The sequence below is a fragment of the Chlorocebus sabaeus genome, chromosome 26 (assembly GCF_047675955.1).
Source record: "Chlorocebus sabaeus isolate Y175 chromosome 26, mChlSab1.0.hap1, whole genome shotgun sequence".
Lineage (NCBI taxonomy): Eukaryota > Metazoa > Chordata > Mammalia > Primates > Cercopithecidae > Chlorocebus > Chlorocebus sabaeus.
This window is the reverse complement of record NC_132929.1, coordinates 54,364,817-54,392,467: the sequence shown is the minus strand read 5'-3', so window position 1 is coordinate 54,392,467 and position 27,651 is coordinate 54,364,817. Positions and strand designations below refer to the sequence as shown.

The following is a 27,651-nucleotide window of genomic DNA, read 5'->3' as shown; positions in this document are numbered from 1 at the left end:
TATTCTGAGCTGATTCATTCACTGCCTTTTGGAAGCCTAGAATGTAAAGCATGGGGTCCTTATAGATGTGTATCATGGTCATCTCTACTCATTTTGATTAAAGGGTGTGATTCCTGGTATGTGATACATATGAAACTTTTAAGAAACATCGATTTTTTTGTTTTAAGTACTGTAGAACAGCATAATCTTGTCCATCAGCCTTGGTAAACATCATCTGAGATGACGGAAGTCAATGATGTCATAGGCTGACTAATGTGGAGCACAGAGGACATTTCAGGATTCTTTTGAGCTTCACATGTACTTATAAATGGCTGCACAACTTTCCCCAGCAGAACCTGCTGTGCCAGAACGGGTGGTAACCGCTAGAGGGTGCGAATAGCCTGGCATTCTGTGGCATACCCCTTTGTGGGTTGATGATAGAAGAGCTGCTTAGGTGTTCCATGAACACAGTTCCCTGATTGATGCCCTGGATGGATTCACCTCCCACGAGTTATGCTCAGTAGCCACTCTAGGCTTTTCCTGTATTGGAAATAATGATGGTTCCAGAGTTTTTAAAGAGGCTGGGTTGTCTGGAAACTGAGTGCATTTTCCCTCAGAAGCAATATTTCTTGTCTGTAATTCTTACCACTGGAGCTCTTTTAAGAATGTGCATACCCAGTCCATATTTTGGATCCACTGAATCATAGTGTTCGGAGTACGAGGGGTGGGATATATATTTGGAAAAAGCTACCCAGACGCACCCTGACTCCCTAGATGGTTGTCTTTACATGTGCCCTTACTCTGCTTACGTTACTTACAGAGGACTTGGGTCCCCAAACTATCCTGCAAAGTCCATTAAAACTCTAATATATAAGTATGGTCTTAAGAAAAGAGGAAGAGGCACTACTGTTTCTACCTTTTCATCTTGGGCACCTAAGCTTTCCTAGGGGTCATAATGCTGGTGTCATTGCATGCTGGTTGCAGCGCTGGGCACGAGGCAGCTGAAGAAGTCATTGCTGGATTGGTTCCAAGTAAAAGGATGGCGTATGTATCCAGCTCACTTTCCCTGATAAACAGTACCTTTTACTGGGTGTTGTCCAAGTGTGGCAAGGTTTTAAAAGTTACTGTTATGAATGAAAAAGACAGAAGAGGCCAGGCGTGGTGGTGGTGGCTCACGCCTGTAATCCCAACACTTTGAGGGGCTGAGGCGGGTGGATCACTTGAGATCAGGAATTCAAGATCAGCCTGGCCAACATAGTGAAACCCCATTTCTACTAAAACATACAAAAAATTAGCTGGACATCTGGACGTGGTCGTGTGCGCCTGTAGTCCCAGCTACTCGGGAAGCTGAGGCAGGAGAATAGCTTGAACTCAAGATTATACCACCGCATTCTGGCCTGGGTGACAGAGTGAGACTCAATCTCAAAAAAAAAAAAAAAAAAAAAAAAAGATAGAAGAATGGAGTCTGAAAGTTGGGTTTATTTTCTTTTTGGATAGGACTCTGCATAAAACTAGACAAGGCCATTAAACAGCCAACAGTTATTTGGTCCAGTAACAAAAGCAAGCATTGCTATTGACAGCTAAAGAGCAGCTAAATTCATCTGAAGGTAAAACTCCTCAGATGAGTTTGGGTCTGATGAATGTAGGGAAAATGAACACTTAGTTTCTACCTATCTTGAAAATATGCATGGAGAATCTGAACCACCACAAAGGAAGAGAAAAAAAGAAGAGAGGCAATCCCCAGTCATGGAGAAGTGAGAAAGTAGGAGGAAGCGAAGACCATGAGTGTACCAGCCTTTGTGTGGACATATGTTTTCATTAGGAGTAGAATTACTGGATATTATGGTGTTTGTTTTCACTTAAACTGTCAAACTGGTTTTCAAAGTGGCTGTGCCATTTTACATTCCCACCAGTGTATGAAGGTTCTGGTTTCTCCACATCCTTGCTAACACTTGATGTTGTCCTATTCTTATTAAAAATTTAAGAAACCCTTAAACTCAATCTAAACTTGATAAAGAATTGGCGTCTTTACAACATAATTTTCTGAATCAGGACACTGCTACTCCAATTTAAAAAGATGTGTCTTTTGGTAAAACTTTAGTTTTTAAAATTAAGGCCAAATCTTTTCACACTGTATTTTTGTCTTTCTTTTTTCTGTTCAGTGGATGCCTGGACTTTGGCCTTTTCTCCTGATTCCCAGTATCTGGCCACAGGAACTCATGTCGGCAAAGTGAACATTTTTGGTGTGGAAAGTGGGAAAAAGGAGTATTCTTTGGACACGAGAGGAAAATTCATTCTTAGTATTGCATATGTAAGGAAACATTGCTTTCTTTTCTCCTTCTGATTCTTTCAGTTTGCCCTTCCAGCCTGTTGCAGTCCTTGGCACAGATTCTGCCTTGGTCTGGTCAGGCAGCTGCTCTCTCACTGGTGTGGTTTGCCAGGTTGCTGGTTAGACCTGTAGACAGCAGGAGGTTTGCTTGAGTTTGGTAGGGGTAGCTTAACAACATGGGGTCTGAAAGTGCTAATTTTTCCATATGTTCTCTGAACAGAGTCCTGATGGGAAATATCTAGCCAGTGGAGCCATAGATGGAATCATCAATATTTTTGATATTGCAACTGGAAAACTTCTGCATACGCTGGAAGGTATATATCATCATCTTATTTTTATAAACTTGGTTATCAAATCACAAAGGAAGAATTATTCTTTCATTAAAACGCCATTAAATGGCAAACGGGCATTAGATTTACAAAATATCAATCTCAGTTGGAAAACTGAAATGCCTCCAGGTTTTAATCTTGTCACTATAGGTTTTTTGTTTTTGTTTTTGTTTTTTTCCTTTTAGAGATAGGGTCTTGCTTCCAGACCAGAGTGCATTGGTGTGATCATAGCTCACTGTAGCCTTGAACTCCTGGGCTCAAGGAGTTGTCCCACCTCAGCCTCCTGGGTAGCTGGGACTACAGGTGCACACCATGATGTCTGGCTAGTTTTTAAATTTTTTGAGGAGATGGGGTCTTGTTATGTTTCCCAGACTGGTCTCCAACTCCTGGCTTCAAGAGATCATCCCGCTTTGGCCTCCCAAAATGCTGGGATTACAGACATGAGCCACCATACCTGGCCTGTCACTGTAGTTTTAACCTAGACATACTAATTCTTGTAACAGTGTTAAATGCTTGTTTGGGTGAACAGACTTACTTTTTATTGATTATATCATAATCTATCACATTATATATATGTGTGTGTTAATATTTATTTGCTATATGAATGTCTCATTTCTGTCATTTTGGATTCTGACAAACTTTGTGATTGAAAACAACTTTTTGTTGATAATTTGAAGGTGGATGAAAGTATTGTGCCCACTGTCCACACTGGTGGCCTCTGGAAAGGAGGACTGGGTAGCTAAAGAACAGGGGTAGATTGGAGGGAGACCTTATTACACATACTTTCGTGCGGTTTTGAATTCTAATCAAGTGACCTTATTACCTCCTCACATTGCTATAGTTTATCCTTTACACTGTAATAAAGGATTTGATAGGGAAATAACATCTTAATTTGTTCAACCTTACAAATCAGGAGCAATGTATATTTCCTTGTGTGGCCATATTTGTAGTAGAGAAGTTCTTTAAAGCAATGCATGCTGAGGGCAGGGAAGGGAACTAAAGAGAAATGGCTCCAGGAGGAGAGACTGGGGTTATGTGGATGTTTCGAGAACATTAAGATGAAAGGCCCAGTCAGAACTCTTGCTTTTCTGCCTGAAGCACCTGGGTATTTCAACTCAGTGGCTTGTAATCATTAAAAGGGACATTGTCAGTGGGAAGCTGAGTGAGGAGGCAGTGGTTCACCAGATTAACAAGGGCCTTTATGAATTTCAGGCCATGCCATGCCCATTCGCTCCTTGACCTTTTCCCCGGACTCCCAGCTCCTTGTCACTGCTTCAGATGATGGATACATCAAGATCTATGATGTGTAAGTTACCTGTCGAGATTCAAGGTGTCTCCCTTACTGCTGATGTCCGTCTTGTCCCCTTATTGTTACAAGGAGCCCTAGGGAGCAGCCCTAGTAAAGACCTGTGCTCAAGTCACATTGAACACCTTGACTCCCCAGGCAGTCCTCCCCCATTCAGCGCCCATTTTTAGTGTGTGTCCTCAAGGGCTGCTTGGAGGAGGATGTGCATGGGTTCCCTGGTAGGATCAGATACTTGCTACTTTTTCTTAGGCAGCTTGATTTTTGTGAGCTTACTGACTTCAAATTCTTTGGGATAGGTAAGTAATATACAGATGAGGAAATGGAGCCATGGGCTGTAGCTGGCCCCTGGGGACAGGAAAAAATTAGAGCATCCATTTTCAAGGGTAGGGCTGTTCTAGCAGACATGCCTCTGCCCTAGTTAGGGAACAGTCAGTTTATAAGCCTGCTACAGGTCTAGATGGGAGTGTTTTTGGTTTTGGCCTTTGACTATGAGTATAGAAGCAAGTTAATCATCCTCTTTCATTCACAGCCATCATTGTAAACCTGTGCAGACCCCCTTGTCTTCTTGTTTTCCCCCATCATCTTTAGCCCTGACTCCTATTCCCTACTGAGGTATCCCCTGTAATGTGTTGGATCTGTGTTCTTGATACTGTGACTCAGTGCTGTGGTCAGCTCTCCCTGCCAGGCGTGCCTCTGGCTCATTGCTCCTGAACATGGCATTCTAATCCACTGCAGGTACATATCACACTCCGACCCTAGCCATGGTGCCAAGACCTCCTCCACCTGCACGTACTGCAACCCTGACCATCCGTGTGTGTTCTTTCAGGGGCCTGTGATAGTTGCTTGCGAGTTTAAACCTCACAGTAGGAACTCTGCTCCTTCTAGCCACTTCTGGTTAAAATGCAGTTTTTTATGGCAAAAGATTATCAGCTAGACATAGAATTCTAACTGCAGTTTTTGGAATTAGAACTGAATGAGGGTGCTACAGCCGAGAGGGAAAGATATCTCTGTAGAGTTGTACTTGCCTGATAGTGGCAGAGGCAGTATAAATGCAGCAGTTCCTTACATTTGTGACTTTATGATTTCCATTGCCACTGTTTTATTGATCCTCCCAGCAACCAATGAGGTAGCAGCACAGATTAGTGTCCCCATTTTGCACATGAGAAACCCAAGCTGAGGTGTTGATTTGCCCAAGGAGGTGGTACTGAATGAAGACCCAAGACTGGTTTTTTTCACCCAATATTGATGCATTATTATTAATTAAAGTCCATATTTTACATTAGGGTTTACTCTTTGTGTTGTACATTCCATGAGTTTTAACAAATATATAATGACGTGTAGTCACCACTAACTACAGTATCATGCAGAATAGTTTCACTGCCCTGAAAATCCCATGCTCTACCAGATCATCCCTTCCTCCCACCTTGAGCCCCTAGCAACTACTGATCTTTTTACTAAGGCCCAGGACTTCTTATCCTCCCATGGTCCCACTGTATCCCACTGAGACTGCCTCCTGGCCCCTAACTGAGGTCTGCTCCACTCTGCTGGGTTCTGTGTTCAGGGGTAAAATTGCTGACCTCAGTTAGGCCTTATGGTGGTTCTCTTGCCAGAGGTGATTGGGTTTCATTTTTATTAAAAAAGTGAAAATAGCTGTTGTAATTAGACCTGTCTTGTTCTTGATTAGGTTTAAAATAGTCTCTCCAAGCTGCATCTGTCATAATGAATACATCTTGACGCTCTCCTTGGACTGGGAGCACTGGCTCCATATGGAAAGGCTGCCGGTGCAGGCAGGAGTCTGAACCTGCCCTTCTCCTGAGACAGCTTCCTTGCCCCGTTGGTTCTCATTTTCCTCATCTTAGGGGTTGGCTTGCGAAGCCTCTATAGTGTAGTTCTTTGTTCATTTTGAGCTTCAGCTCTTTGCTTGTTAAAGATTTTATTCTTGGCTCTTAGTAGCATCAACACATTATGGGTTAATGCTGCTATTAAAATTTGTCTCTAATGCATGATGCTACTTCATTGAAAGGGGAATTTGTGATATAGTATTCATGGTCATTATAAGGATAGCAGATTTGATCCAGTTTATGGGCAGAGTTAATAATAAACTTTCTACTTCGGTGATTATACTCTAGAAATTAACATCTCAATTTTGTTTGGACCTTTCCCATTTCAGACAACATGCCAATTTGGCTGGCACGCTGAGCGGCCATGCCTCCTGGGTGCTGAACGTTGCGTTCTGTCCTGATGACACTCACTTTGTTTCCAGGTACTTAATGATTCTTAGCAGTTTCTAAAATGCTGGGGAGATGAGGGCAGTCTTCCTGTATAGATTGCCTTAACATTTAAAGATGTTTGACTCTTTTTTATTCAGTTAGCCTTTGTTTTCTGCAGTTCTTAAAATTTTTACTTAGTGAAGTTAGTTGACCTTAGCTGGAACAAAAGTCAACAAGGAATCCTTTTAAACAGTTAAACTCTTAGTTTTTTCATTATAAATTGAGGCTTCTACCAAAGTGACTCTAAGGTAGACTTGTGTTCCACTGGTAACTTAAAATATGTAAATGTTTGTAAAATGTTGTTTATAGATCTCAGTGTTGGTCAGCCCTGGGATGGCCAAGACAGTTGGAAAGCAGGAGATGGACAACTTGAAGGCATTGCACAGTGCTTTAGAGGCCTCCTGCGAGCCTTGGTTTTGAAGTTTTAACAGGCTTCCCTCCCATCTGGAAATAGGTAGCTGTGTCTGAGATTCCTGGAGAACAATTAAAATGAGGGCCAGGCAGATCAGAATTTCAGGAAAACGGCTACCCTGTGAGGAGGGAAAGCCACCCAGTGACGATGCAATACCTGTCCATTTCCTGTACTGAGGCGTGGGGGCTGGGGGGTCTGAAGTTAGAAGAATGTAAGTCATCAAAGGATTTTTGGTCGAAGTCCTTCCAACTTCAAACCGATACTAATGTTCACTTTTTAAAATAGTTCGTCTGACAAAAGTGTAAAAGTTTGGGATGTTGGAACGAGGACGTGTGTTCACACTTTCTTTGATCACCAGGATCAGGTATGGCATTACTATTTCCTCTTTAGATAGCTGGGGTTGTTTGACCATCGTACCAAAGAGGTTTTCTTTTCCTAACCTTGTTGCTTGAGCTGTAGATGCCAGTAGATGCCTGGGCCTGAGCTGCTGTGTCTGCTCAGTCATCCATGTAGCCAGAGTTCCTGTGCACAGTCTGGGGTGCAGAGGCTGGGATGTGCTGTCAGCCTAGCAACTCACGAGGCATATCCCCACACAGGCCAGAAGATATTGTGTTAGCCCCACAGCCTTTAAATGCCATCTTTGGAAATTGCTGCAGCTGGTGTCTGGGGCCCTCTCCTGGGGGCTGCTGGGCCATGGCAGGCTCACCAACGACCTTCGTCTTCAGGAGATTCCATTGCTTATCACTTGTCATTTTTGGAACTGTCCAAAGAAGAGATGTGATTTTTTTTTTTTTTTTTTTTTTTAAATATAGAAGCTGGAAATTCTTACAAGTTTTTTGGCTTTAGTGGTATTGATAACTTTTGTTTCAGTCTTTAAAAGGAAACTGTTCTCACAAGCCTCTTTGTCTTTGCCAAGGTGACTGTGTGAAATAAGGTGTTCTAGTGCAATACGGCTCAGTCTTTCATGTGTGCTTGTATCCCCTGGGAACCTAGTTAAAATGCAGATGCTGCTTCACTAGGTCTGGCACAGGGCCTGGGATTCTGCATTTCTAACAGGCTCCCAGGTGAGGCCAAGGCTGCTGGTCCTAACCACACTGTAAGGTCTTAGGGAACTAAGCATAAAAAAATAAAACGTCCATGGCAGTATAAAATTGGCTTTTAATACATTTTAAATATTTTTAGATGGTCCTATAGATTTCTCCTCTTTGAAATGAAACTTAAAGTTAACTAACATTGTTCATGCTTTTTACTTTTCACCTTAAATTGTTTCCAGCAAAATTGAGGGGGTTGAATCTTGATATTCCACTCCTGGATTTAAACATCTTACTCAAGGAGTAAGTCCTGGCTAGCTGTGTTGCCTTGTATGCATGGATCATTGCAGTGCTGTTTCAGAGGCTGGAGTGAAAGGCCATCATGCAGCCCAATCCCAACACTAAAATCAGAGTAGGGTGACAGGCTTACCACCCAAAATCACCTCCTAATAATCAGGAAGTTATTCCTGACTAGAGAAACTCCAACCACATCAATTCTATCTGGGAAAGAGGTGTGAATCCGTTAATTCAACACATAGCAAATAAAAATCTATGGTCCACAATATCATGTTGTCTAGCTCCTGGGGACAAGCAGGCTCCATAGGCCACTCATAACAGAGTGAGAATTATTGACCGTGGGGGGTGGACACAAGGGGCCAGCTGAGGAGCAGAGTTTGTGATTTCCCCTATAGGCAGTGATCTCGGGGTAGTTGTGGGGCCTCTTTCTTCCTGGAAGCATAAATGTTGGTCTCTTATGACTTCCATCTTCCTGGCACTAGGTTACCTCGGGATTCTGACTCTTTGAAAGGGTTATAGATAATCTTGGTTAGTACTGTATTTAAAAATGATTTTTGTTTTTTTTTTGGTTTTTTTGGAGTATGGGAAGGGACAGGAATGCTAATTAAATAGCAATACTGGAAGGTGCTTGGTTAGAGCCTCCATTCTCACTGATTTAGAAAGTACAAGAATATCCTCATCTCAGTTTTTGTAGATTCAGAATAACAAGAAAATAAGGATGCTCATTTCATAAATATTATAAAGAATAAAGGCATTTGTAGAACTTTTGTTGTTTTTAAATTTACAGGTCTGGGGAGTAAAATACAGTGGAAATGGTTCAAAAATTGTGTCTGTTGGAGATGACCAGGAAATTCACATCTATGATTGTCCAATTTAAACATCAAAGTCTCCAGGCTTATGCTGCAAAGAGAATGTATGGATTGATCATGACATTCCTTACCTTTTTAGGCTTGTTTAAAAGAAATATAGCATTTATTGTAGCAAAGACTTAAATTTTGTAGATACAATATAAATCTTTTCATGTTTTATTGGGAATGCTGTTCATACTTTAACATAAAGCTTTCTTAATGCAAACACCAGTGTCCTTGCACATGCTTCTTTTTTCAGTTACCCTATTACCAGTGAAACAGTAAGAGGGATTGGCATTAAGAGCAAATCTCTGCCTTAGCCATCAAGAGATCCAGGCACTTCTTTAACTTTCCGGCTTAGAAATACAGGCTCTTCCAGGGAATTGACTCATGCAGTGAGATACAGCAGCGAGCTCCCCAGAGCTGTGATAAAGAAGCTAGTCTATTATAGAATGGAGTCCTGAAGGAAAGAGTATATTTGACTGCATAGGAACGTTATGTACTCCTGTCTATCTGGGCATCCTTCTACTTGATGTATTAAAGATGTCCCCTGCCAAGCCCTCCTTCCCCTTATTAATTTCAGAGAGGTCTCTAACTCACTAGGTGGGTATTGGAAGGCAGGCTGCTATTCTTGCTGCCTTAATAATGCCTAGGCTCAAGCCTGTGCCTCATTCCGTAGAACACTAGCTCTGCCTTAGTTATTTCAGAGTATCTGTACCTCAGAGTTTCTTCCTCATCAGCCCCCTCGAGACTCACGTTAATGAGAAAGATGTAAGTAGCTAAACACTTGGAAGAGTGTTGCTTTTTATTGATCATAACTTAATATGCTTATGAGTCAGGTCATGTGCTTTTCCCCAGATGACTCACTGCCCTCAGAATAAAGCTCATCCTTTTTATCATAGCCCCCTGCTTCTTCCTCCTGCTTGCCTTGCTCACCCTCCTGTAACCACATCATCATTGCCATTCCTCTGCTTGGAATGTTTTCCCTCCAGACCTTCGGACGTCTGCTCCCCAACTGCATCCAGGATTCTGCCTAGATGCCAGCTCCTGGTAGAGGCCTTCTTCCCTTTCCCTTCTACTTACTCCCATTCCTCTTGTTCTTCATAGCAGTTACTTTTTGTTTGCATTCACCCCCATCCCCAAAATAAAGCTCCATGAGGGTGGAAACTTCATTCCATTATATCAACCAATGAGAGGCAAGCTGGCACTTAATACTGTTTGAACTCTCGAAAAAATGAAAAAGCAAAGCCACTTGTCTCTCATACCAGCTCAATTTTAATTTAAAGTGACAAATGTACAGGTGGAATAAAATTTTAAGCAACACCCTCCAAACTCCTCTTATATGACAAGAAGGAACTGAATGTAATTTTACTCCATCACCAACGAAACAGTAGTTCTTTAGCAATAATTAGGAAGTCACAGCACAGAAACAACACCCCGGAGATGTGGTCCATTTACAAATAGATTTTTCACTTAGGCTGGAAAGAAGTGATTTTATATCTATCCTGACCCATGGTCAAAGTGGGCATAGGTGGGCTGTTTCTATACTTTGAGCAAATTATGCCTCACTAGCTAGCAATGTTCTGCGGGAACCTGGTCCGTGCAGCTGGTTCACCCTGCTTCTGCATGGTCTGATCTGCTTTTTGACCCTCCTAAGGAAGATCCCTGGTCTGAGTGAAACTCTCAGGTGCCATGTAACCAAATAAGGGTAGGGTAGATCTGACAGGCGGCCTCTGCTTTAACCCAACAGCTTACAAGTTTTTTGTGACTTGGGGGCAAGAAATAAGCAATAATGGCTCAAGACTGAGGTAACCCTAAGTTCGAATTGTAGTCTACCTGTCAGGAATAAAATGATGACTGATATCCCTCCAAACAAGCTATAATTTATAGTAGTAGTCCATACAAACTGTAATCCACAGTGGAACTCAGAGCAGTTCTTACCAAAACATCACTTGAGCAGGAAGCCCTTTGTAATATGGCTGTGCAATGAGAGGAACGATCCTTTGGAAGGGAGCTGAATCTGGGAGAATGAGGTGGAAAACACTGGGGAGTTCTATGCCTTTGCAGACCCTCAAGTCACCCCAGATTACTGGTCAGAGAAGCTGGCTGTGCCATGGGCCAAACCAGCAGCATTCTCCCTCGGCTTCCGTTGCTGCACTGAGGCTGCCGGGGACACAGAACGATTTAGTTTTCTTTACAGGTAAGCACTTTGGTGGGAAAGCATTGCAAAAGTTGTCAACAGAAAATCATTAAAACCATGAAGAACAAGGTGTGAGGGTCACAGGCAAACAGTTATCAGCATATGATTCAAAACACTGGTTTGTCCTCACCACAGAGCTTGGAAGGTTCAGAAAACTTCGAAGAGAGATGATCAGACACACTCACATTCCATCCACTGAAGGGCACAGAACAGTAGGAACTAAGTTGGCCCTGTTAAGCAGGCACAGGCAGCCATGTCCGATCCATGGATGTGCTTTTGTTCTTTAAGAGGATCATCTAGAATCCTCAGAAATGTTATCGTAGCAGCCCTGAGATCATGCCCTCAATAACTCTGCCAAGGAAGGGGGGAAAAAAACCACAGACCTAGAGATGGGCCAGGATGCCCACTTTGTGCCTTGGGGTTTTCTAGGGGGCTGAGCTGCTAACTGGGCTGTGCTTTATTGGTGACACTGAATTATGGCAAAGCCACTAGAAGCACAAAGTGTTGGTGCAATCACTGACATCTCAAAAAGTATATCCTGAAAATAGAAATGAACAGATTCCATATACAGACTAGAGGTGATTTACACTTAAAACATTTAAATATAAGTTAAGCTATAACTTAAGTTACAACCAAAATAAAAACCAAAAAGACACTCAGCAATTAAGAATGCTGAACACGTACACAGGACATCCCAAACATGAGGCCATTAAAGCGATCCATTTTCATTGTGCCAACTTTACATTCATCATGTGCTAGTCCGGCGGGGCCACGCTGCCCCGCACCATGTCATGCTGTCTGGCACTGCACTCCAGCCCGGGGCCCGTCTTCGTCCTCCTCGTAGGCCTCCCTGTGCTGACGCCAGTTCTGCTCATTGGGAGAAAACTCCTTCAGCTCCACCTGATCCATGTCATCTGTAATCCTCACTTTCTGTCGAGGAGGCAGTAAAGCTTCCAGCTGAGGAAGCTTTTCCAGAGAAAGCCAGTGTTTTTCAGGGAAGATTACCTGTAAAGGGTGAGGTGGGAAAGAAAGGTGGCTGTTTTTTCCCCTTCTAATTAAGGCATTTAATATGTCCACGACAATGAAACACAGTGAACTTACTAAAAATTGTATGATTAGAATCCCTTTTTCCAGGGGTGCTTTGTAGATGGGCATTCCTTCATCACGCACACATTTCAGGTCCCCGTGCTTTATCACCTCACCTGCCAGAGAAAGGGTCAGTTATGAAGCAGAAAGGCAGAGGGGCCTGCAGAGGTCGTTCTCCCTCACGGGAGAGCCTGAGGCAGGTCCTAGCACCCCATGGCACTGGGCAAAAGCAGCGTGGCATCTGACTGGAAAGCTGGTCCCAAGCCCAGGTATCCTTGTCAGGTACTGCCTGGGGCTGGGGCTCGGGCTGGGACTCTGGCCCGTGCTCCCCTGGCCCGTGCTCTGAGCTCCAGCAGTGTGTCAAGGGGGCAGCATGCTGCAGCCACCATCACAGGTAGGTTTGAAACAAGTGAACCAGAAGTCATGACACCCAAGTCTGCATAAAATGGGGCCAACAACCATCACTCTGACCCTTCGTGGGGTGACAGGTATTCCTACCACAAGGGGAACAGGAATGCTCCTCACAGGAAGAAGCCTCAAGAGTCCAACCAGTCCCCTGCCTGGCATAAAAACTGGCTCTCAGCCACCTGTAGGTGACACCCAGGTTCCTTGGTAGGGAGCTCACTAGGTGGCTTGGCCACAGGCAATCTCCTTCATGGTCACAATGCACTTCCATACACGCTGCTGAGCTGGAGTCACCCTCCCGGCTGGCACCCGCTGGGTCTTACAGCTACGTGACTTTGCAAGGCATCAGGGGAGTTCAGACCCCAAGAACTCTGAGGCATTCTCCCAAGTCAGAAACTTCCCTCTAAGCATGGAAAAGGAAAGGGACAAAAGGGTTTCTGATAAAGTATACTCTTCAGCTCAGCGATGAATATGGACAAAGACAGAAAGAAATGTTTGGAAAAAATGGGGGAGACGGTGGAGGGGAATCAAAACACTAATTTATTCCGCAGTCCACTTCCATATGGAACTATCTAGAAAGTGAGCTCTCTCTTCAAGAGGAAATCTTTAAAGAGGAGGTTTTAAAAATAAAGTAAGCCAATGACTATCCTTGAGGTTCATTCACGGGCAGGGCTGTGGCTCAGACATGGCCTTCAGAGCCTACTGACTGTGCAGGACAGCAACCCCTTAGCTAAACTGCTCCGGACTGCTGGCTTTTTGTGTTCCTGTTTATTCTTTTTCTGAAATACAGTCATGGCCAGGCGCGGTAGCTCACGCCTGTAATTCCAGCACTTTGGGAGGCCGAGGTGGGCAGATCACGAGGTCAGGAGTTCGAGACCAGCCTGACCAACATAGTGAAACCCCCATCTCTACTAAAAAAAAAATAGAAAAATTAGCTGGGCATGATAGGGTGTGCCTATAATCCCAGCTACTCAGGAGGCTGAGGCAGGAGAATGGCGTGAACCCGGGAGGCGGAGCTTACAGTGAGCCAAGATTGCGCCACTGCTCTCCAGCCTGGACCATAGAACAAGACTCCGCCTCAAAAAAGAAAAAAGAAATACAGTCATGCACAGCATAGTGACCTTTCAGTCAACAACATTTATGAAGATGGTTGCAAAGATTACACCAAACTTTTACTGCACCTTCCCTACGTTCAGATACCCACATACTCAGCATCATATTACAACTGCCAACAGTATTCAGTACAGCAACCTGCTATGCAGGTTTCGGCCCAGGAGCAACAGGCTATGCCACACAGCCTAGGGTGTAGCAGCCTACGCCATCTAGGTCTGTGCAAGTGAACACCACGACAACACTGCCAAACAATGCATTTCTCAGAACGTAGCCCCATCATTAAGTGACACATGACTGGTTTTTCTCTCCCCATTCCTATCAGGTGTCACTTCTTGCTGCTCTCAAGCTCCACTCCCCATGCTTCTGCTTCCAGCTTACCGGGAGGTGGGAAACTGACGAGGCATGGAAAACTACAGGTAGAAGAACACCACAATTTCGGCTCTCCCGGCAGGTAAATACCCGCCTGCAGGCAGGGCCATCACACCCTTGTGTGGCTCCAAAATCACTTTTTTAATTAATCCAATCCTCAGCAATGCTCATAACAGGCTAAAGGGCTCTAGGGAAGAAGGCATTTCAACAGCAGAAGAGAGGAGGAAGAGGGAGGAGAGAAGATGGAGAAACAAGAAATAAGCCAACACAAAAGAGGGGTGAAGAAAAAAGGAGAAGGTGCAAAAGAGAACAAAGTAAAAGCAAAAACAAAAAGGAAAACAAATCCCCAAAGAACTCTCCAACGGCAGGTTTCCTGGATGCTCCACCCTTCCTTATAATAAAGAAGGAAATAGGTTTCTTAGGATTTGCCACTTCCTTCCCTCTGGGGCTTTTTCTCCGCCACCCTCACTCCATTTGGCTCCCGGTTCCCCAGGCTGGGGTCAGCTGAGGCAGCAAGGAACACTGGGCTCTGACCCTTGGCAGGGCCCAAGCCTCAAACAGTCCACCCCTGGACAGGACGGTCTTTCGCAAAGAAGTTACATACAGATGCCGCCCAGACCCGGCTCAGGAGGGCTAGGATCTGGGCTGTGACCATGTAAGGGCATCTTGGACACAGTGCCAGGGTGTTGAGCTCACAACCAGTGGTCTGGGGCTTCATGTAAACTGTGATCTTCAAACTCCTTCTCGAGGGAAGAAATGGGTGCCTTGGGAGGTCTATGAAAGCCTAAGGGTAGGTGTTTTATTTTAAATTTTCATGCAAATTTTGCATTATACTGCAGTGCTTCCCCCAATCCTTGATTATGTATAAAAACACACACAAGTCTGGGCAACATGGCAAAACCCCATCTCTACAAAAAATATAAAAATTAGATGGGCGTGGTGGCATGTGGCTGTAGCACTAGCTACTCGGGAGGCTGAGGTGGAGGTTACAGTGAGCTGAGATCACGCCACTACACTTCAGCCTGTGTGACAGAGCGAGACTCCTGTCTCAAAAAATAAATGAACAAATTTTAAAAATAAATAAAAACAGACACAGAGCAAATGACAAACCAAATGGGGTAAAATGTTAACATCAGACAAATCATATATGGGCGGACCTCGGACTATTTTTGTATTTGCAACTTTTTGTAAGCTTGAAATTGTTTCCAAATAAGTTTATTTTAAAATCCCAAAAACTGATCAAGCCTTGGATATATAATTCTGCTTCCTATTATCCCCAGGAAAGGAGGAACCTGAAAGAATCCAAGAGAGGAAAGAGAAAAAGAGCACGGGAAGAGGAAAGCAGGCAAGGAGGGGAAGGGGGAGAGGGACAGGGAGGGAACAGAAGCCCAGGCCTCAGTCACCCCACTGGACTTGAGTCTTATCTCCAGCTGCCACTGCCCTGGGGGCAGGCTTATTGGCTGGTTACCTCTGTGCCTGCCCTGAACCTACCCCTTTTGCCCCAAACCTCAAATGGCCATAGGAAAAGGTAATCCCAGCCCCACGGCCAGTGAGGGGACTACAGCAACACTGCAAATGGCTGGTGCTGGGGCCCAGGCTGCTTCGGTGGCGTAGCCACCACCACACCCATCCAGACATTCTTTGCTATGCACAGCTGACCTTAGTGCTATTCAGAAGCAGTTTCAAGTCAAGGTCTCTGGCCTGGCCTCTCTCCTTTCTCAGCCCCTTCTAGGCAGGAGCTCTGGTGCCCACACAGACCCTCACTGCAGTGAACACAGAAACCCTCCTGGGAGATGAGTCCCCTAGTGTCTACAAGGGGCTTGGGGGCTGAGCTCAGGCCCTCAGGAACCCTTTCAGCCCAGAGGCATCTCCCTCTGGCTCCCATGGGTGTGTGCAGACCAGCAATGCCTATGGAAACCTCCAAGGATAAGCTGATAGGCAAAGTCTTTCTTACAGGAAAATTCTACTTTAAAATGTAACTCATGTAATGAACAACAGAGGCTACAGGAACATGTGGATGAATCAGCACAAATCACCACTTGATAGAAAAACACCACCTATTAAGCTGTTTTCTTATACAAAAATAAATTTTTAAAAATTTAAGTTTAATTGGCAGACTTCATCTAAAATTTCAGAGCCCCAAGATTCTTATTTGAGACTTTTCCCTCCAACCGAATATTTTTTCTAGGAGAATATAAAAGGACTTTATAAATTATCCAGAGTCATTAGGGATAACTTTAAATTAGAGAAAATCACGTCATACTAATTTGTGTAACAGAATTTGACTTTAAATGTGAAATCAGGTGAACTATTCCCAACACAAATAAGAAATACTCAAGGCGACAGATGCCCTAAGCACCTGGCTTGATCATTACCCATTTTATGCATGGGACAAAGTATTACATGCACCCCATCAATATGTAAAATGTTATGTAGCAATAAAAAAATCAGGCTAACTTGCTGGAATTATGCCAAACATACAGAACGTCAATGGAAACACACATTTGAAACGTTACCTGATTTGGATGTAATAACAAGAATTCGATTGTCCAATGTTTTTATCGTCTTCTTGAAGCCACAAAGAGCTTCAGAAAGCTGAATTTTCATTTTCATGATCAAGTCATGGCCTCGTCTCTGAAAGACACTATGATCCTTCTGATCAAGCACAATTATGACATCACCAGGCTCCAGCTCAGGCTCCTGATCTCCTTCTCCATGAAATAGTATCTTTTGCCCATCTTTCATACCTATGAAACATCATCCCTTTCTGATTAGCCATTTCTCATACAAACCATGCTTCCTTAAAGCTTTTGAAGAAGGAACAGAGTCCTTCAGGGGTTCTTTATTCATCAAGCCTCCCAATCTGATGCAGGCACAAGGCAGGGACGGGTGGCTAGGATGGCCAATGAGAAAAGAGGTCCCGCTTCCCTTGGCATAATGTGGGGCCAGGCCCAGCATGCACAGGGAGAGGGGGAATGCGGCTCTACATCCCAGGTTTCCACAGCACTCCCTTCCCCCAGCCTGTGATGCCACACTGCCAGCATGGGGTCACCACCCACTTCCCGGGGCACAGGGTGCATGACTAAGGACTGATGGGGGTCAGCCAGCCCTGTCCTTTTCTAACAAGTCGTTATGCACACTCAAGGCACAGGGTTCAGGCATGTTTAAACAGTAAGTCCTTTCATAACACCTGTGTCGGTTTGGGTGTTAATTCTTTTACTTTTGGTCTCGTATCTGATCTAGGATATATTCACTGGATTGGAAAGCCACAGAATCATCAGGGAATACTTGGAAGACAGCTAAAATGGAAAAAGGCCTTAAAATGATGGCATCAGGCAAAATGAATAGCAGTGCTGTATTTGGGGGAATCTGATGCACCAGATGGGGAAATGTGGAGAGAAAGGGAACATGCAGCCACAAACACTTAAACAAGCCCTTACGGCCAATGAGCATTGGAAGCGACCAGGAAGACAATCCTAAAGATTCTAGAGGAATGGCTTGAGAATGTCAGGAGATGGCAACTAACCAAAACCAAGGCCAAGTAAGACTTTCGGAGCATTAGAAAATCTCATAAAGAGGCTGTCTGTGATCTCAAGGAAGTAAAACTCGGCAAGAACACTTTGGCAGGTGACATGGAATGGAAATAAGGCCAGGAAGGGTGGAGAGAAGATGACCGGGACACAAGAGGAATTCATGGCACACCCAATACATGTTGTGATACAGCTCACTTCCCTGACATCTAGCCTGTGTATCCCACGATTAGCACCCAGACAGCATTTCCAGTCAGTGTGGAGCACCAGCTCTGCGCAGCCTCACCTTTTTCAACATGTACCTCGATAATCTTCTTCTCACGGATCACCTTGGCACCGCTGCAGCTCTCGCAGCGGTCCTTGGGGTTGATGCGCTCGCCCTGGCCCTTGCACTCAACGCACACGGTCTGGATCTGCTGCACCATGCCCGGCCCGATCTGCTGGATGTGGATCTGCATCCCCCGCCCCTTGCATAGCGGGCACTTCTCCACCGATCCCTTCTTCCCGCCAACACCTGCAGGGTTGGGGGAGGCGGGAGTGAGGGCCATGCTCTTCCCTTACCAGTGTCCCTGCTGGGCGCCACAGCAGAAGGGTAGGGAACCCTCACATCGGACATTGGGCTTAGAATTCTATTTACAATCAAAAAACAATGCAGAAGAGCCTGGAGGAGTCCAGCCAAGCAGATAACATCCAGATGTTAACATCTGACCTCAAATGTTTGTGATTTTGGCTGCATCAATCCAAATTTATTACTTTAGCTTCATCAAATGTGTTTTCTTCCACCCCAGGTGGAACCTGCATAGGCCCACAGATGAATGAGGAGGCTAGGGCTATGGAGATCGAGAGAACAAAAGCTCTGTCAATAGTAGCAACTACCCAGCTCAGCCAATTCTCTCTGTGGGACAATGTGAGGCTGGGGTCACCAGACATGGCTTTTCTTGAAAACTCAGATTTTTAAAAAATTACAATAATTATATGTACATTTAAGTCAGGGGTCAAGAAACCATGGCCGGACTGCTTGGGTTTGTAAATAAAGCTTTACTGGAACACAGGCACGTCCATTCATTTATGTAACATGATGGCAGAGTGAACTAGTTACAAAAGACTCCAAGGCCTGGAAAGCCTAAAATCTGGCTCTTTACAGAAAAAGTCTGCCAGCCAACCCCTAGATGAGGTCAAGTGTCTGATTCTTAATTTTTAAAAATAGTCGTCAACATGTCAAAGAGAGGTGCAGCCCAAAGAAAACATTCATTCAGGCAAAGCGATGTGGTCCTCAGGCCACCTGTCTGTAATCTCTACTTGACCCTTGCCTTTGAAATAAGATAACTTATTTTCCCTGAACTAAAACAAGCATTGTTTCTGAATCTAAGGGATCAGAACTGTGAGGTTCAGTCAAAAATTAATTTTTACCTTCACATTTCTCACAAATTACATTTTTCTGGAGGGCCAATTTCTTCGTGACTCCATTATATAAATCTTCAAGAGTTACAGATAACTGGTGTACAACATTCTTGCCTTAGCAAGGGAGAAAAAAAATTAGTGGCGTTGAATGAAATATACCACTGTATTAAATACCACCCATATGACCCTTAGTTGTATGAAGTCTCCAGAGATTCAAGACTGTGGATGGGTCACGCGCTCCCTTCCCTGCAGGAGGCAATGCTTCTATTACCCCAGCCCATCCTTCTAGCCCTCAGTCAATAACAAGAGCTAATACCTTCTCTAGCTATGAGCTAATTAATCATTTATAGAGGCCAACAAAAAGACTTTCCCCCTTTATTTTTGGAGAACAAATCTGAGGACAGGGAGAGTACTAATTGAGAAACCAAAAGCAGTATGAACCCACGAAGTTGGTTAAGTTTCCCCATGAAAGGAGTTCTTTCTATACATAAATCTGTGATAGCCAAAGTCTCTGGATCTTTTCAAACTCTTCCTTGGGCATAAAGCACTTTACTTTCTGAGCCCTTCTGCAACTGGTGGCCAAATGGGAATTCTTTCCTCTGCCAAAATCTTGCTTCTGCACTCAGGACGGTGGGTGTTTGGTCCTGAGGGTGGGCGTGTGCTCCAGCGCCCGCCAGCCTGTCAAGACTGACAGCATCAAGACCCTCCCTGCTGCCCGTGGAGCTCCTGCAGCCACTGAGACGAGCTGTCCTGGTTTACTGGCTGCCAACTTTGAGAGATGACTTACTTAAGGGCATGAAGTTTTTCATCTCAAGACAGTGAGGGGGCTGGACAAGAGAATACCCAAAGTTTTAATCACGTGCACACCATCAATTATATGAGCAGGCAATATGCTCAAAGGACAGGGGAAGGATTTTTCCCTAATAAACACTTTGTGATTTTCAGCACTCTGTGTTCACAGAATTGACACCCAAGCTTTTTAAAGCTCAAAGTCAATTACAATGTGATAACAGGTGCTGCTTCATTTATCTAGGGGTCTCTCAAAAACCACACTTCTTAAACCCCAAGGCAGAGTTCATTTCTTCTGACTTTATCCAGAATTATAATAAGCCTGCTTATCTTTCTGGTTTCAAGATTCAAAGCAGCCTGACAACAGTAAACTAAACAGGGGGAATGGGAACTAGTCTATTGGCAACTACTAACATTAGCAACTACTAACAACAGAGGTAACAGCCTGTAGTCTGGCAGAAGGAGAGATGCAGAAAAATTAGGAAGCGCAACCCTCGAAAGTCAAAACAGTGGCCTGGGGCCACCGAGCTAAGGGCTAAGTTCCTCATTCACCTGGGGATGAAGTTGCTACTACTCATAATGCATTCTGAAAAGAAAGACAGGCCATTTACAAAGATTTCAAAACATAAAGAGGTCAAATTTGTTACCTAGAAAATCCCCTGAGCAGGCTGGGAAATGAGGCCATACTGAACATGCCAAGGGTACCCACCTAGAATTAGAGAGCCTGCAGCCCAGGCCCAGGTCAGGGAAAATGGAAGGCCACAAAGGGAGGGTGGGCAAGAGAGGAGAGGAACACTCTCCGTAAAGTATCCCTGACAACCACAGGAGGTGTCATTTACATCCCTCAACACACTCTGGTGCCTGACCCCAACAACAGAGGAAAAGAAGGCACGATGAACTTGACCTTCCTCTTTTCTATCCACCAGTCCATTTGCTCCTTCATATCGTACTGGAGGATGTCAGATAATTACTAAATTTACCAGGAGTTTCCAGGTAGCCTGAGCACTAGACAAGTGATACACTCTTTAAAGTTAATGATCCCAAAACATGGCAACGGTACCTTGTTTTTTTGTTTGTTTGTTTGTTTGTTTTTTAAAGACAGGGCCCCACCCTGTCATTCATGCAGGCTGGATTGCTCACTGCAGCCTTGACTTCCTGGGCTCAAGTCATCCTCCTGCCTCAGCCTCTCAAGAAGTAGCTGAGACTACAGGCATGAGTCACCAGGCCTGGCTAATTTTTTTATTTTTATTTTTTTGAGATGGGGGGGTCTCACTATGTTGCCCCGGTTAGTCTTGAAATCCTGGCCTAAAACGATCCTCCCACCTTGGCCTCCCAAAGTGCTGAGATTACAGACATGAACCACTGCACCTGGTCCAATCATATCCTTTTAAAGCATGATCTATCCTGATTCCAAAAACACGTACAATTGTGGAAACCATACAACTTATATATGTTTCTTTAAAAGCATTTACCTCTTCTCTCTCTAGCCATCCGTCCACCACCACCAAAGAACATGTCAAAGATGTCCATGGGTGAAGAGAAGCTGGGGCTGCCTGAGCCTCCTTCTTTAATTGCCTGCTCTCCGCCTTGGTCATAAATATCCCTTTTCTTTGGATCTGAAAGCACTTCATATGCCTGGGATATGAGTTTAAACTTTAAAAGAAAGAGAGAGAGAGAGATTTTTAAAAAGAGAGAGGTTTCAGTAGTTTTATTAAGCAAACCCGCCATATAAACATACAACGTAATACAGGTATTCTGCCCCCAAACCCTTGAACTAGCCAGTCTATACATCCTCTACCTGGAACCTGACTTGCCTGTCTACTTACTCCTTTGGTAAAGTGGGAAACACAGGGCAAACATATTAAGGGACTGGTGAAAGGGACATGACAAGAATAAGGAAGAGAAGGCAGTAGAGAAGGAAAGTTTCTCCCTCATCTGGCTGCACCAGACAGGAAGTCGAGTCCAGCTAGGATACCATGAGATAGTGCCAGGGCTGCATCTCTAACCAGATAAAGCTAGGACTCTGGGCACCACCACTGGCTCACCTCCTCATGGGAATCATGTCATTAGTTTACTAGCATGAAATCCAACTACAGGCATCTGTGAGCACCTAACCACGTGCCAGACATTGTATACAAACCTATACTCCTGATCCTCCCCCAAAAGCCCCATCCTGCCCATAGTCTTCCCCATATCACAGTTATTGGCAATGCCAATCTCACCTGTCAACAAATCCCACTGACGCTACCTTCACATTTGCATCTCCAGTACCCTAAGACACACACAATATCCCATGTGTAGCATTCCTGCCAAAGAGTTACCACTGGAACCCAATCGTATGAAAGAATCAGAAAAGCCAAATTGAGAGATACTCTAAAATTAAAAGATAGGAAAAACCGAATACAATGTGTGATCCTGGATCAGATCCTGCACTGGGGGAAAAAAAAATGGCTACAAAGGACATTATTGGAACAATGGGAGAAATGTGAATCTTTGTTCTCAATGTTAAACTTCTTGAATTTGATAACTGCACTATGGTTATGTACAAGGATGTCCTTGTGCCTAAGAGAAACATGCAGCACTTAGGGCTGAAAGGTTACGCTACAGGCAGCTTCCTCCCAAAACCTTTAGCCAACAGTAGTAATAATAATAATAATAGATAAAACCAATGTGACAATTTATTTACAACTGGTAAAGCTAGGTGAAGAATACATAGGTGTTCATTGCACCACTCCTGTTTTCTGCAGGTATATTAAAAAATAAAATCAGAATGCTAAAACATGCAAGATCTGTTCCTTCTCACCACACCACATCCACTCTGGCAGAAGGCACCATCTCAGGCCTGGACTACTGAAGTGGCCTCCTCCCTGGTCTTCCATGTTCCCTTCTTGCCCCAGCTTTCAGTGTGTTCTCCATTCGAGCCCACTAATTGGGTCAATCCTCTGCTCAAACCTCTACAAGGCGGCCCATGTCACTGGGAGTAAAAGCCAGTCCTAACTTTCATCTATAAGTTCAACCTGGCACCTCTACTTTCTTCTCCTCCTGTGCGTCCCCACCTCAATTCTGTGCCAGCTTCACCAGGCTCCCTGCTGTTCCTCAATTCTGCAGCCTGAGCCTCAGGGGCACCTCAGCCTGGTGTGGCCTCCCCACTCACCTCTTTCCAGCCTTAGCTCACAGACCACCTTCTCAGGGATGCCTCCTGGTGATCCAGCTTTAACACTGCAAACCCACCTCAGACCCTCCCACCCCCCACCCCTGCTGCATATTTCTCCATAGCATTAACCACCTTCCAACAAGCTGTATCATGTATTGCTTAGCTTATGTAGTCCCCACTGCAACATAAGCTCCGTGAAGATGGGGGGTTTTGTCCACTGCTGTCTAACTGAGCCTGGAACCATGCCTGGCATGTGGAAGGCACTTGGTAAATACCTGTTAGATGAATGGTTCGATTCTGGGAACTCAGACATACATAAATGAGGTAGGGTCTTGGCCCTCCAGAGGCTACAGTTTAGTCAGAGAGACATATATGGATATATAGATATACAGATCCTATAATGCAGCTGGCTTCACAAAATATTCAGGGGAAAAAAGTGCCATGAAATAAGGAATTTGAGAGACAGAACAAGGGAATTTGAGGCATTAATTCTCTTGTTCTACAAATCCGTGATTGAAATCTAATAAGTAACTAATAATAATAATAATAGCTAATAAATAATAGCTTAAAAACCTGTACAATTTAGAAGGGTATTAAAAAGACGTCAGCATCATATATAAATCAGCTAGATCTTTTGATATGTTGATTCTCATACCATTTCTGCAAAGAAGTAAGTACCATTCACTACTACCCCTTTCCTCAGCAGAAAACCTGAGATACAGTGTAAGGATTGGGTGCCTGGTACAGATCAGAAAGCATCTAGGCCAGGCTGCCCCTAGAGAGTTTCTGCATCTATCTGCAGGTCAGGACTAGGTAAATAAGCTTCATGGGAATGTCCACTGGAAACACTCACCAAATACCCTGGATACTCACATGACATTTATACTTACTAGAATTATCTAAGAACGGAAAAGGAGTACCCAGTTGCTTGGGACATTCAGAGGCCAGACCTCACATGGGATGGGGGTTCCAACTACCAGTAGGGAGTCCATCCTCTAGGGTCGCAGGACTCCAAAGTCTAATTCAGTTCCCAGCCTGGACCCCCTTCTCCCAGTGGGAGACAAGTGCTATGACCAGCTTGCCTTTCAGGCCATGATTATTTGTCACAGAACCTTAACAGGATTACTATACAGCTGAGGGGAAAATGGCTTTGAAGACTATGTAACAACTTGGGAAAAGTACTTATAATAAAGTATTAAGTGGAAACAAGAAAACAAAATGTCTATATATCAGGATGGCCATGTATGATCATCCTGGGGGAAGCCTGGAAAGAAGCACGGAGGGAGTGGTGAGGATAATGTGTGCTTAGTAGGCTTTCCTCTGTGTTCTAAAATTTTCTGCACAGTTCGCTATTTTTTGATTTTTGAACTTGAAAATCTATCATTCAAACTAAAAGTTACAATGAAATTGACCAAAAGATCAAACTCATCTCAACAGGGTAGTAGCCAAGAATATACCCCACATCATTGCCCCTGAAAGGGACTATCTTGTGACCCACTACCTACCACCCAGGCATCTTGCAAAAAAAACCAGCTGCAGATAAGTACAGACTCCATACAGAGTGCCCGACAAACACAAGCTGCCCCAATGCTTAGCAACAGGGGACAACACGGCAAAAAACAAAGACCAACACCCCAACGGCCTTCTCAGTTGTCCCAGCAAGGGCTAAAGAACTGGCATAGTCTACTTTTGAAGAGACATTAATAATACAGTGACAAACTTAGGAGGAAAAAAAAATTTTAATGTTCTGCCTGTGATAAAGTGGAAAAGAACTACACACAGACTCACATACACACTCACAAAAGGCCTGCACAGTGCACCCAGCACACAGTGGGGACCAGAAGAGGAGGTATTTGTTGAATGAATGAACAAATGAACGAATGAGCTCTCTCTGGGGAACTTTACAGCAGTTTCTATAAATTGTGTCCCCAGTCTCCTCATCCTCTTTGATTTCCAATCTAAATTGCCACTCTCCTCCCAATATTCCTTCACTGCAATTTCCCTTCCAATTTGTGCCTTTATAGAGCCCTCTTCTCCTACATACAATTTTTTAAAGTGCATTTACTCAGCCAGCTAACAAACATTTTAGCACCTACCCTGCACAGCTAGCTACTCACCCCATAAGTGGCCATGGGGGCACAGTCACTGCCCTGCTTATATTATGGCAGAGAATACAGTTATCAAACAAGTAATCACCTTTAAAGGAATACAGTTAATCAAACAAGTAATCACCATTAGAGTAGGATGCATGTTGGGCCTGTGGTTCAGTCTACGAGGCAGAGGCAGCCTCCTGGAAGATGTTTTAGCGAGAACTAAGGAGTTTTATCCCCTTCCGTGAAGGTAGGGGAAGGAAAGTATTCCTGGCAACAGGCACATCACAGAACCCCTCCCTCCAAGCTGAGATGGGCTTGCCAGACCTCACTGCCAAGGGCCTCATTTATGCGACACTAACTCAGTGCCTGGCTATAAAATAAATATTAGTTTAAAACAAACCAAACAACCTGCCCAGACAGGTATTGACAGGGTGAAACCTACATATATGTAGTACAGGTCAAGTCTAATGTTTTAAAAATAAAAGCTTCAGAACAACAAAAGCACATTCAGCTCTAACTGTATACACAGAGGCATGAACTTACTCTTCTGAGTGCTGAGATTTGACCTGAAACCAGGGTCAGAAGACTTTCCCACATGTCTTTAGCCTGCCTGCTGAAATATGAAATTACAAGCCTAGAAGCTCTCCTTAAAGGAGACTGTCAGAAGCAGACTACAATGAATGTAGGGAGCAGGTGGATGAATCACTAGCACCACGTAAAACGCCAGTGCCTTTAAAAGCTACAGTAAGCCATCTAAATATAGATGAGAAAGAACGCAAGTGAGTAACAGACAAATGGTCTTACGCGAAAGCATTTTAAACTTGTGACAGCCACATTCAGCACATGTGGCTAAATATAAATATTCCATCACTGTTGCCATTCAGCCAAACCGTCCTGAAGTAGCTTTCTCCAGTTCGGAATAACTAATGCAGACAGGTATTTTGATTCCAGTGTCGTTTCCAAAGGTCTTAAATGCTACATGGGTGATCAGTGTGGCTTCAAAAGTGGCCCAGGTGACACTGCCATCAGCTACTATAACGGCCCCATCTCCCAAGACCCATGCGGGACAACCAAAGTTTTACAAGAAAATGGCAAGAAGTGAAAGGAGGAATGCGAGGGCCAGCAGCCTTTCCTTGCAACGCCTCATTCCTTCAATTCACGTATTCAGGTGGGTCATGAGCCTCTTTAGAGATAAAAAGCAAACTTTCTGTAAACAGGATGGAAAAGCTTTTAACTTCTGTCTCTAAAATGCAGAGCATTTTCACTCTATGATTGGTACTTAAGATCAACTGTGTGTCACCTGTCACCGAAAACCCAGAATATGAGTACAAGCTAATGTCAGGCTGCACATGTCCATGTCCCTGTTTAATAAAGAAAATGGAATTATTCACTATCTGACACTTTTATCAAGTAGGAAGTAGGTGCACAGAACAAATTCTGCTGGTCATTCTCAAGAGAGGCACGGCGTTTGTCCAAGGTACCGGCTCAGATTAAAGACACTCATCCCTAGGGTTTATGCATCAACAGAGAACATGAGCCAGTGGTTCCCAGCAAGTACACAACTGTTTGTGCGTGCCTCAGTTTCCCGATTTCCAGGCCGCCTCTCCCACAGGAACGCCAACACACCCCTATGTGAACTGGGTTCAGCCCCTGCGCCTCCCCTGACGCCGGACTCCAGCGCGCACTGCAGGGGCTACCCGAACACTTGTGGAGCGAATGGAGGAATGAATGGGTTCGGCAGGGACTCGCGAGAGGCCCCAGCCCGCACCACATGCCTCCTCCGCGGGCGAAGCGCCCTCCACCGACCGCGCCACCTCTGCCCCGGCCTGGCCCCGAGGCGCCTGGCGACGGCCTCCGCAACAAACGCGGCTCAGGTTTCCCGCCGCCTTCAGTGCTCCTGGCTTAATAACCCTCGGCCCCTCGGGAGCCCGCCCCGCGCCCCGCGCCGCCCCGCACCTTCTCGCCCTCATCCGGGTTCTTGTCCGGGTGGTACTTGAGAGCCAGCTTCCGATAGGCCTTCTTGATCTCCTCCGGGGACGCGCTGGGCTTCACGCCCAGGATGTCATAGTACTGGGTCTCCTTCACCATCTTGTCTCTGCGGGCGGGCGGGCGAGGCCGGTCAGAGTGCCCCGGACGCCGCTGCCGGGACCCTGGCCCGCGTCCCCGCCGCCCGCCCGCGCGTCACGGTCACGGTCACCGCTGCCACCGCCCTCGCCGCCGCCTGTGGCTCCCGCCCGCTCCCCGCGCTGGGCCGACTTTCACGCCCGGCACCGCCGCACTAGAGCCACCGGCTCCTCCGCGGCGGGTTTTATTCGGCGCCGGCGGAAGCTTCCGCAAGGAGACAGTGACGCCACAAAGGGCTAGAACCTTCGCGGAGGTTCCGGGCGGCGCCGCGGCGGGTTCGCGGACCAGACCCCCGACGGCCGTCCAGCGCGGCCCAGCAGCTCACCCGGGCTTCTCGGGCGTTTGCTCCTCTGGCTGCCCGTCCGACTCCTCGGAGCTCCAGCTCTGACTGCCGCCCCGGGCCATGGCGGGGGCCGGAGAAGGCGGCTTGGGCCTGGAGGGCGCCCTCCGACGACCGTCCCGCCGCCCCGACGCCGCCCCCTTGCCCTTCCGTGGATTCGTGGAGCCGGCTGACTGGAGAGTAGGCGGCCTGGAGGGCTATGTCGGCAGGAGCCCTGCTCCGAAGGGTGGGACTGGCAGAGCTGCG

At 45.3% G+C, this 27,651-nt stretch overlaps 2 protein-coding genes across 4 annotated transcripts in view; one reads left to right on the top strand and one right to left on the bottom strand.

Moving 5' to 3' along the window:
• Nucleotides 1–17,711, top strand: part of SKIC8 (SKI8 subunit of superkiller complex) — a 25,440-nt gene extending 7,729 nt beyond the window's left edge. The window contains exons 6-13 of one of the 2 annotated variants that reach the window (XM_008015724.3): nt 2,142–2,290; nt 2,529–2,622; nt 3,850–3,943; nt 6,114–6,206; nt 6,911–6,989; nt 13,928–14,056; nt 15,255–15,319; nt 17,218–17,711. In XM_008015724.3, coding sequence (XP_008013915.3) covers nt 2,142–2,290; nt 2,529–2,622; nt 3,850–3,943; nt 6,114–6,206; nt 6,911–6,989; nt 13,928–14,056; nt 15,255–15,319; nt 17,218–17,347 — 833 coding nt within the window. In that variant the 3' untranslated portion in view covers nt 17,348–17,711. Of the gene's footprint in view, nt 1–2,141; nt 2,291–2,528; nt 2,623–3,849; nt 3,944–6,113; nt 6,207–6,910; nt 6,990–8,740; nt 9,028–13,927; nt 14,057–15,254; nt 15,320–17,217 lie in introns of those variants that run through there. The other variant, XM_008015726.3, reaches the window with a different exon arrangement.
• DNAJA4 (DnaJ heat shock protein family (Hsp40) member A4) lies at nt 10,054–27,651 on the bottom strand. Of its 2 annotated transcripts, XM_008015721.3 has the most exons (8): nt 27,391–27,651; nt 26,898–27,036; nt 21,167–21,347; nt 18,915–19,019; nt 17,791–18,018; nt 16,491–16,721; nt 12,103–12,203; nt 10,054–12,006 (listed from the first exon to the last, which is right to left on the bottom strand). In XM_008015721.3, the coding sequence occupies exons 1-8, from the start codon at nt 27,468–27,470 to the stop codon at nt 11,791–11,793; spliced, it is 1,281 nt and encodes a 426-aa protein (XP_008013912.1). In that variant the 5' UTR covers nt 27,471–27,651; the 3' UTR covers nt 10,054–11,790. The 2 variants fall into 2 exon arrangements, with proteins under 2 accessions (XP_008013912.1, XP_008013913.1); XM_008015722.3 differs by lacking the exons at nt 26,898–27,036; nt 27,391–27,651 and adding an exon at nt 25,485–26,775.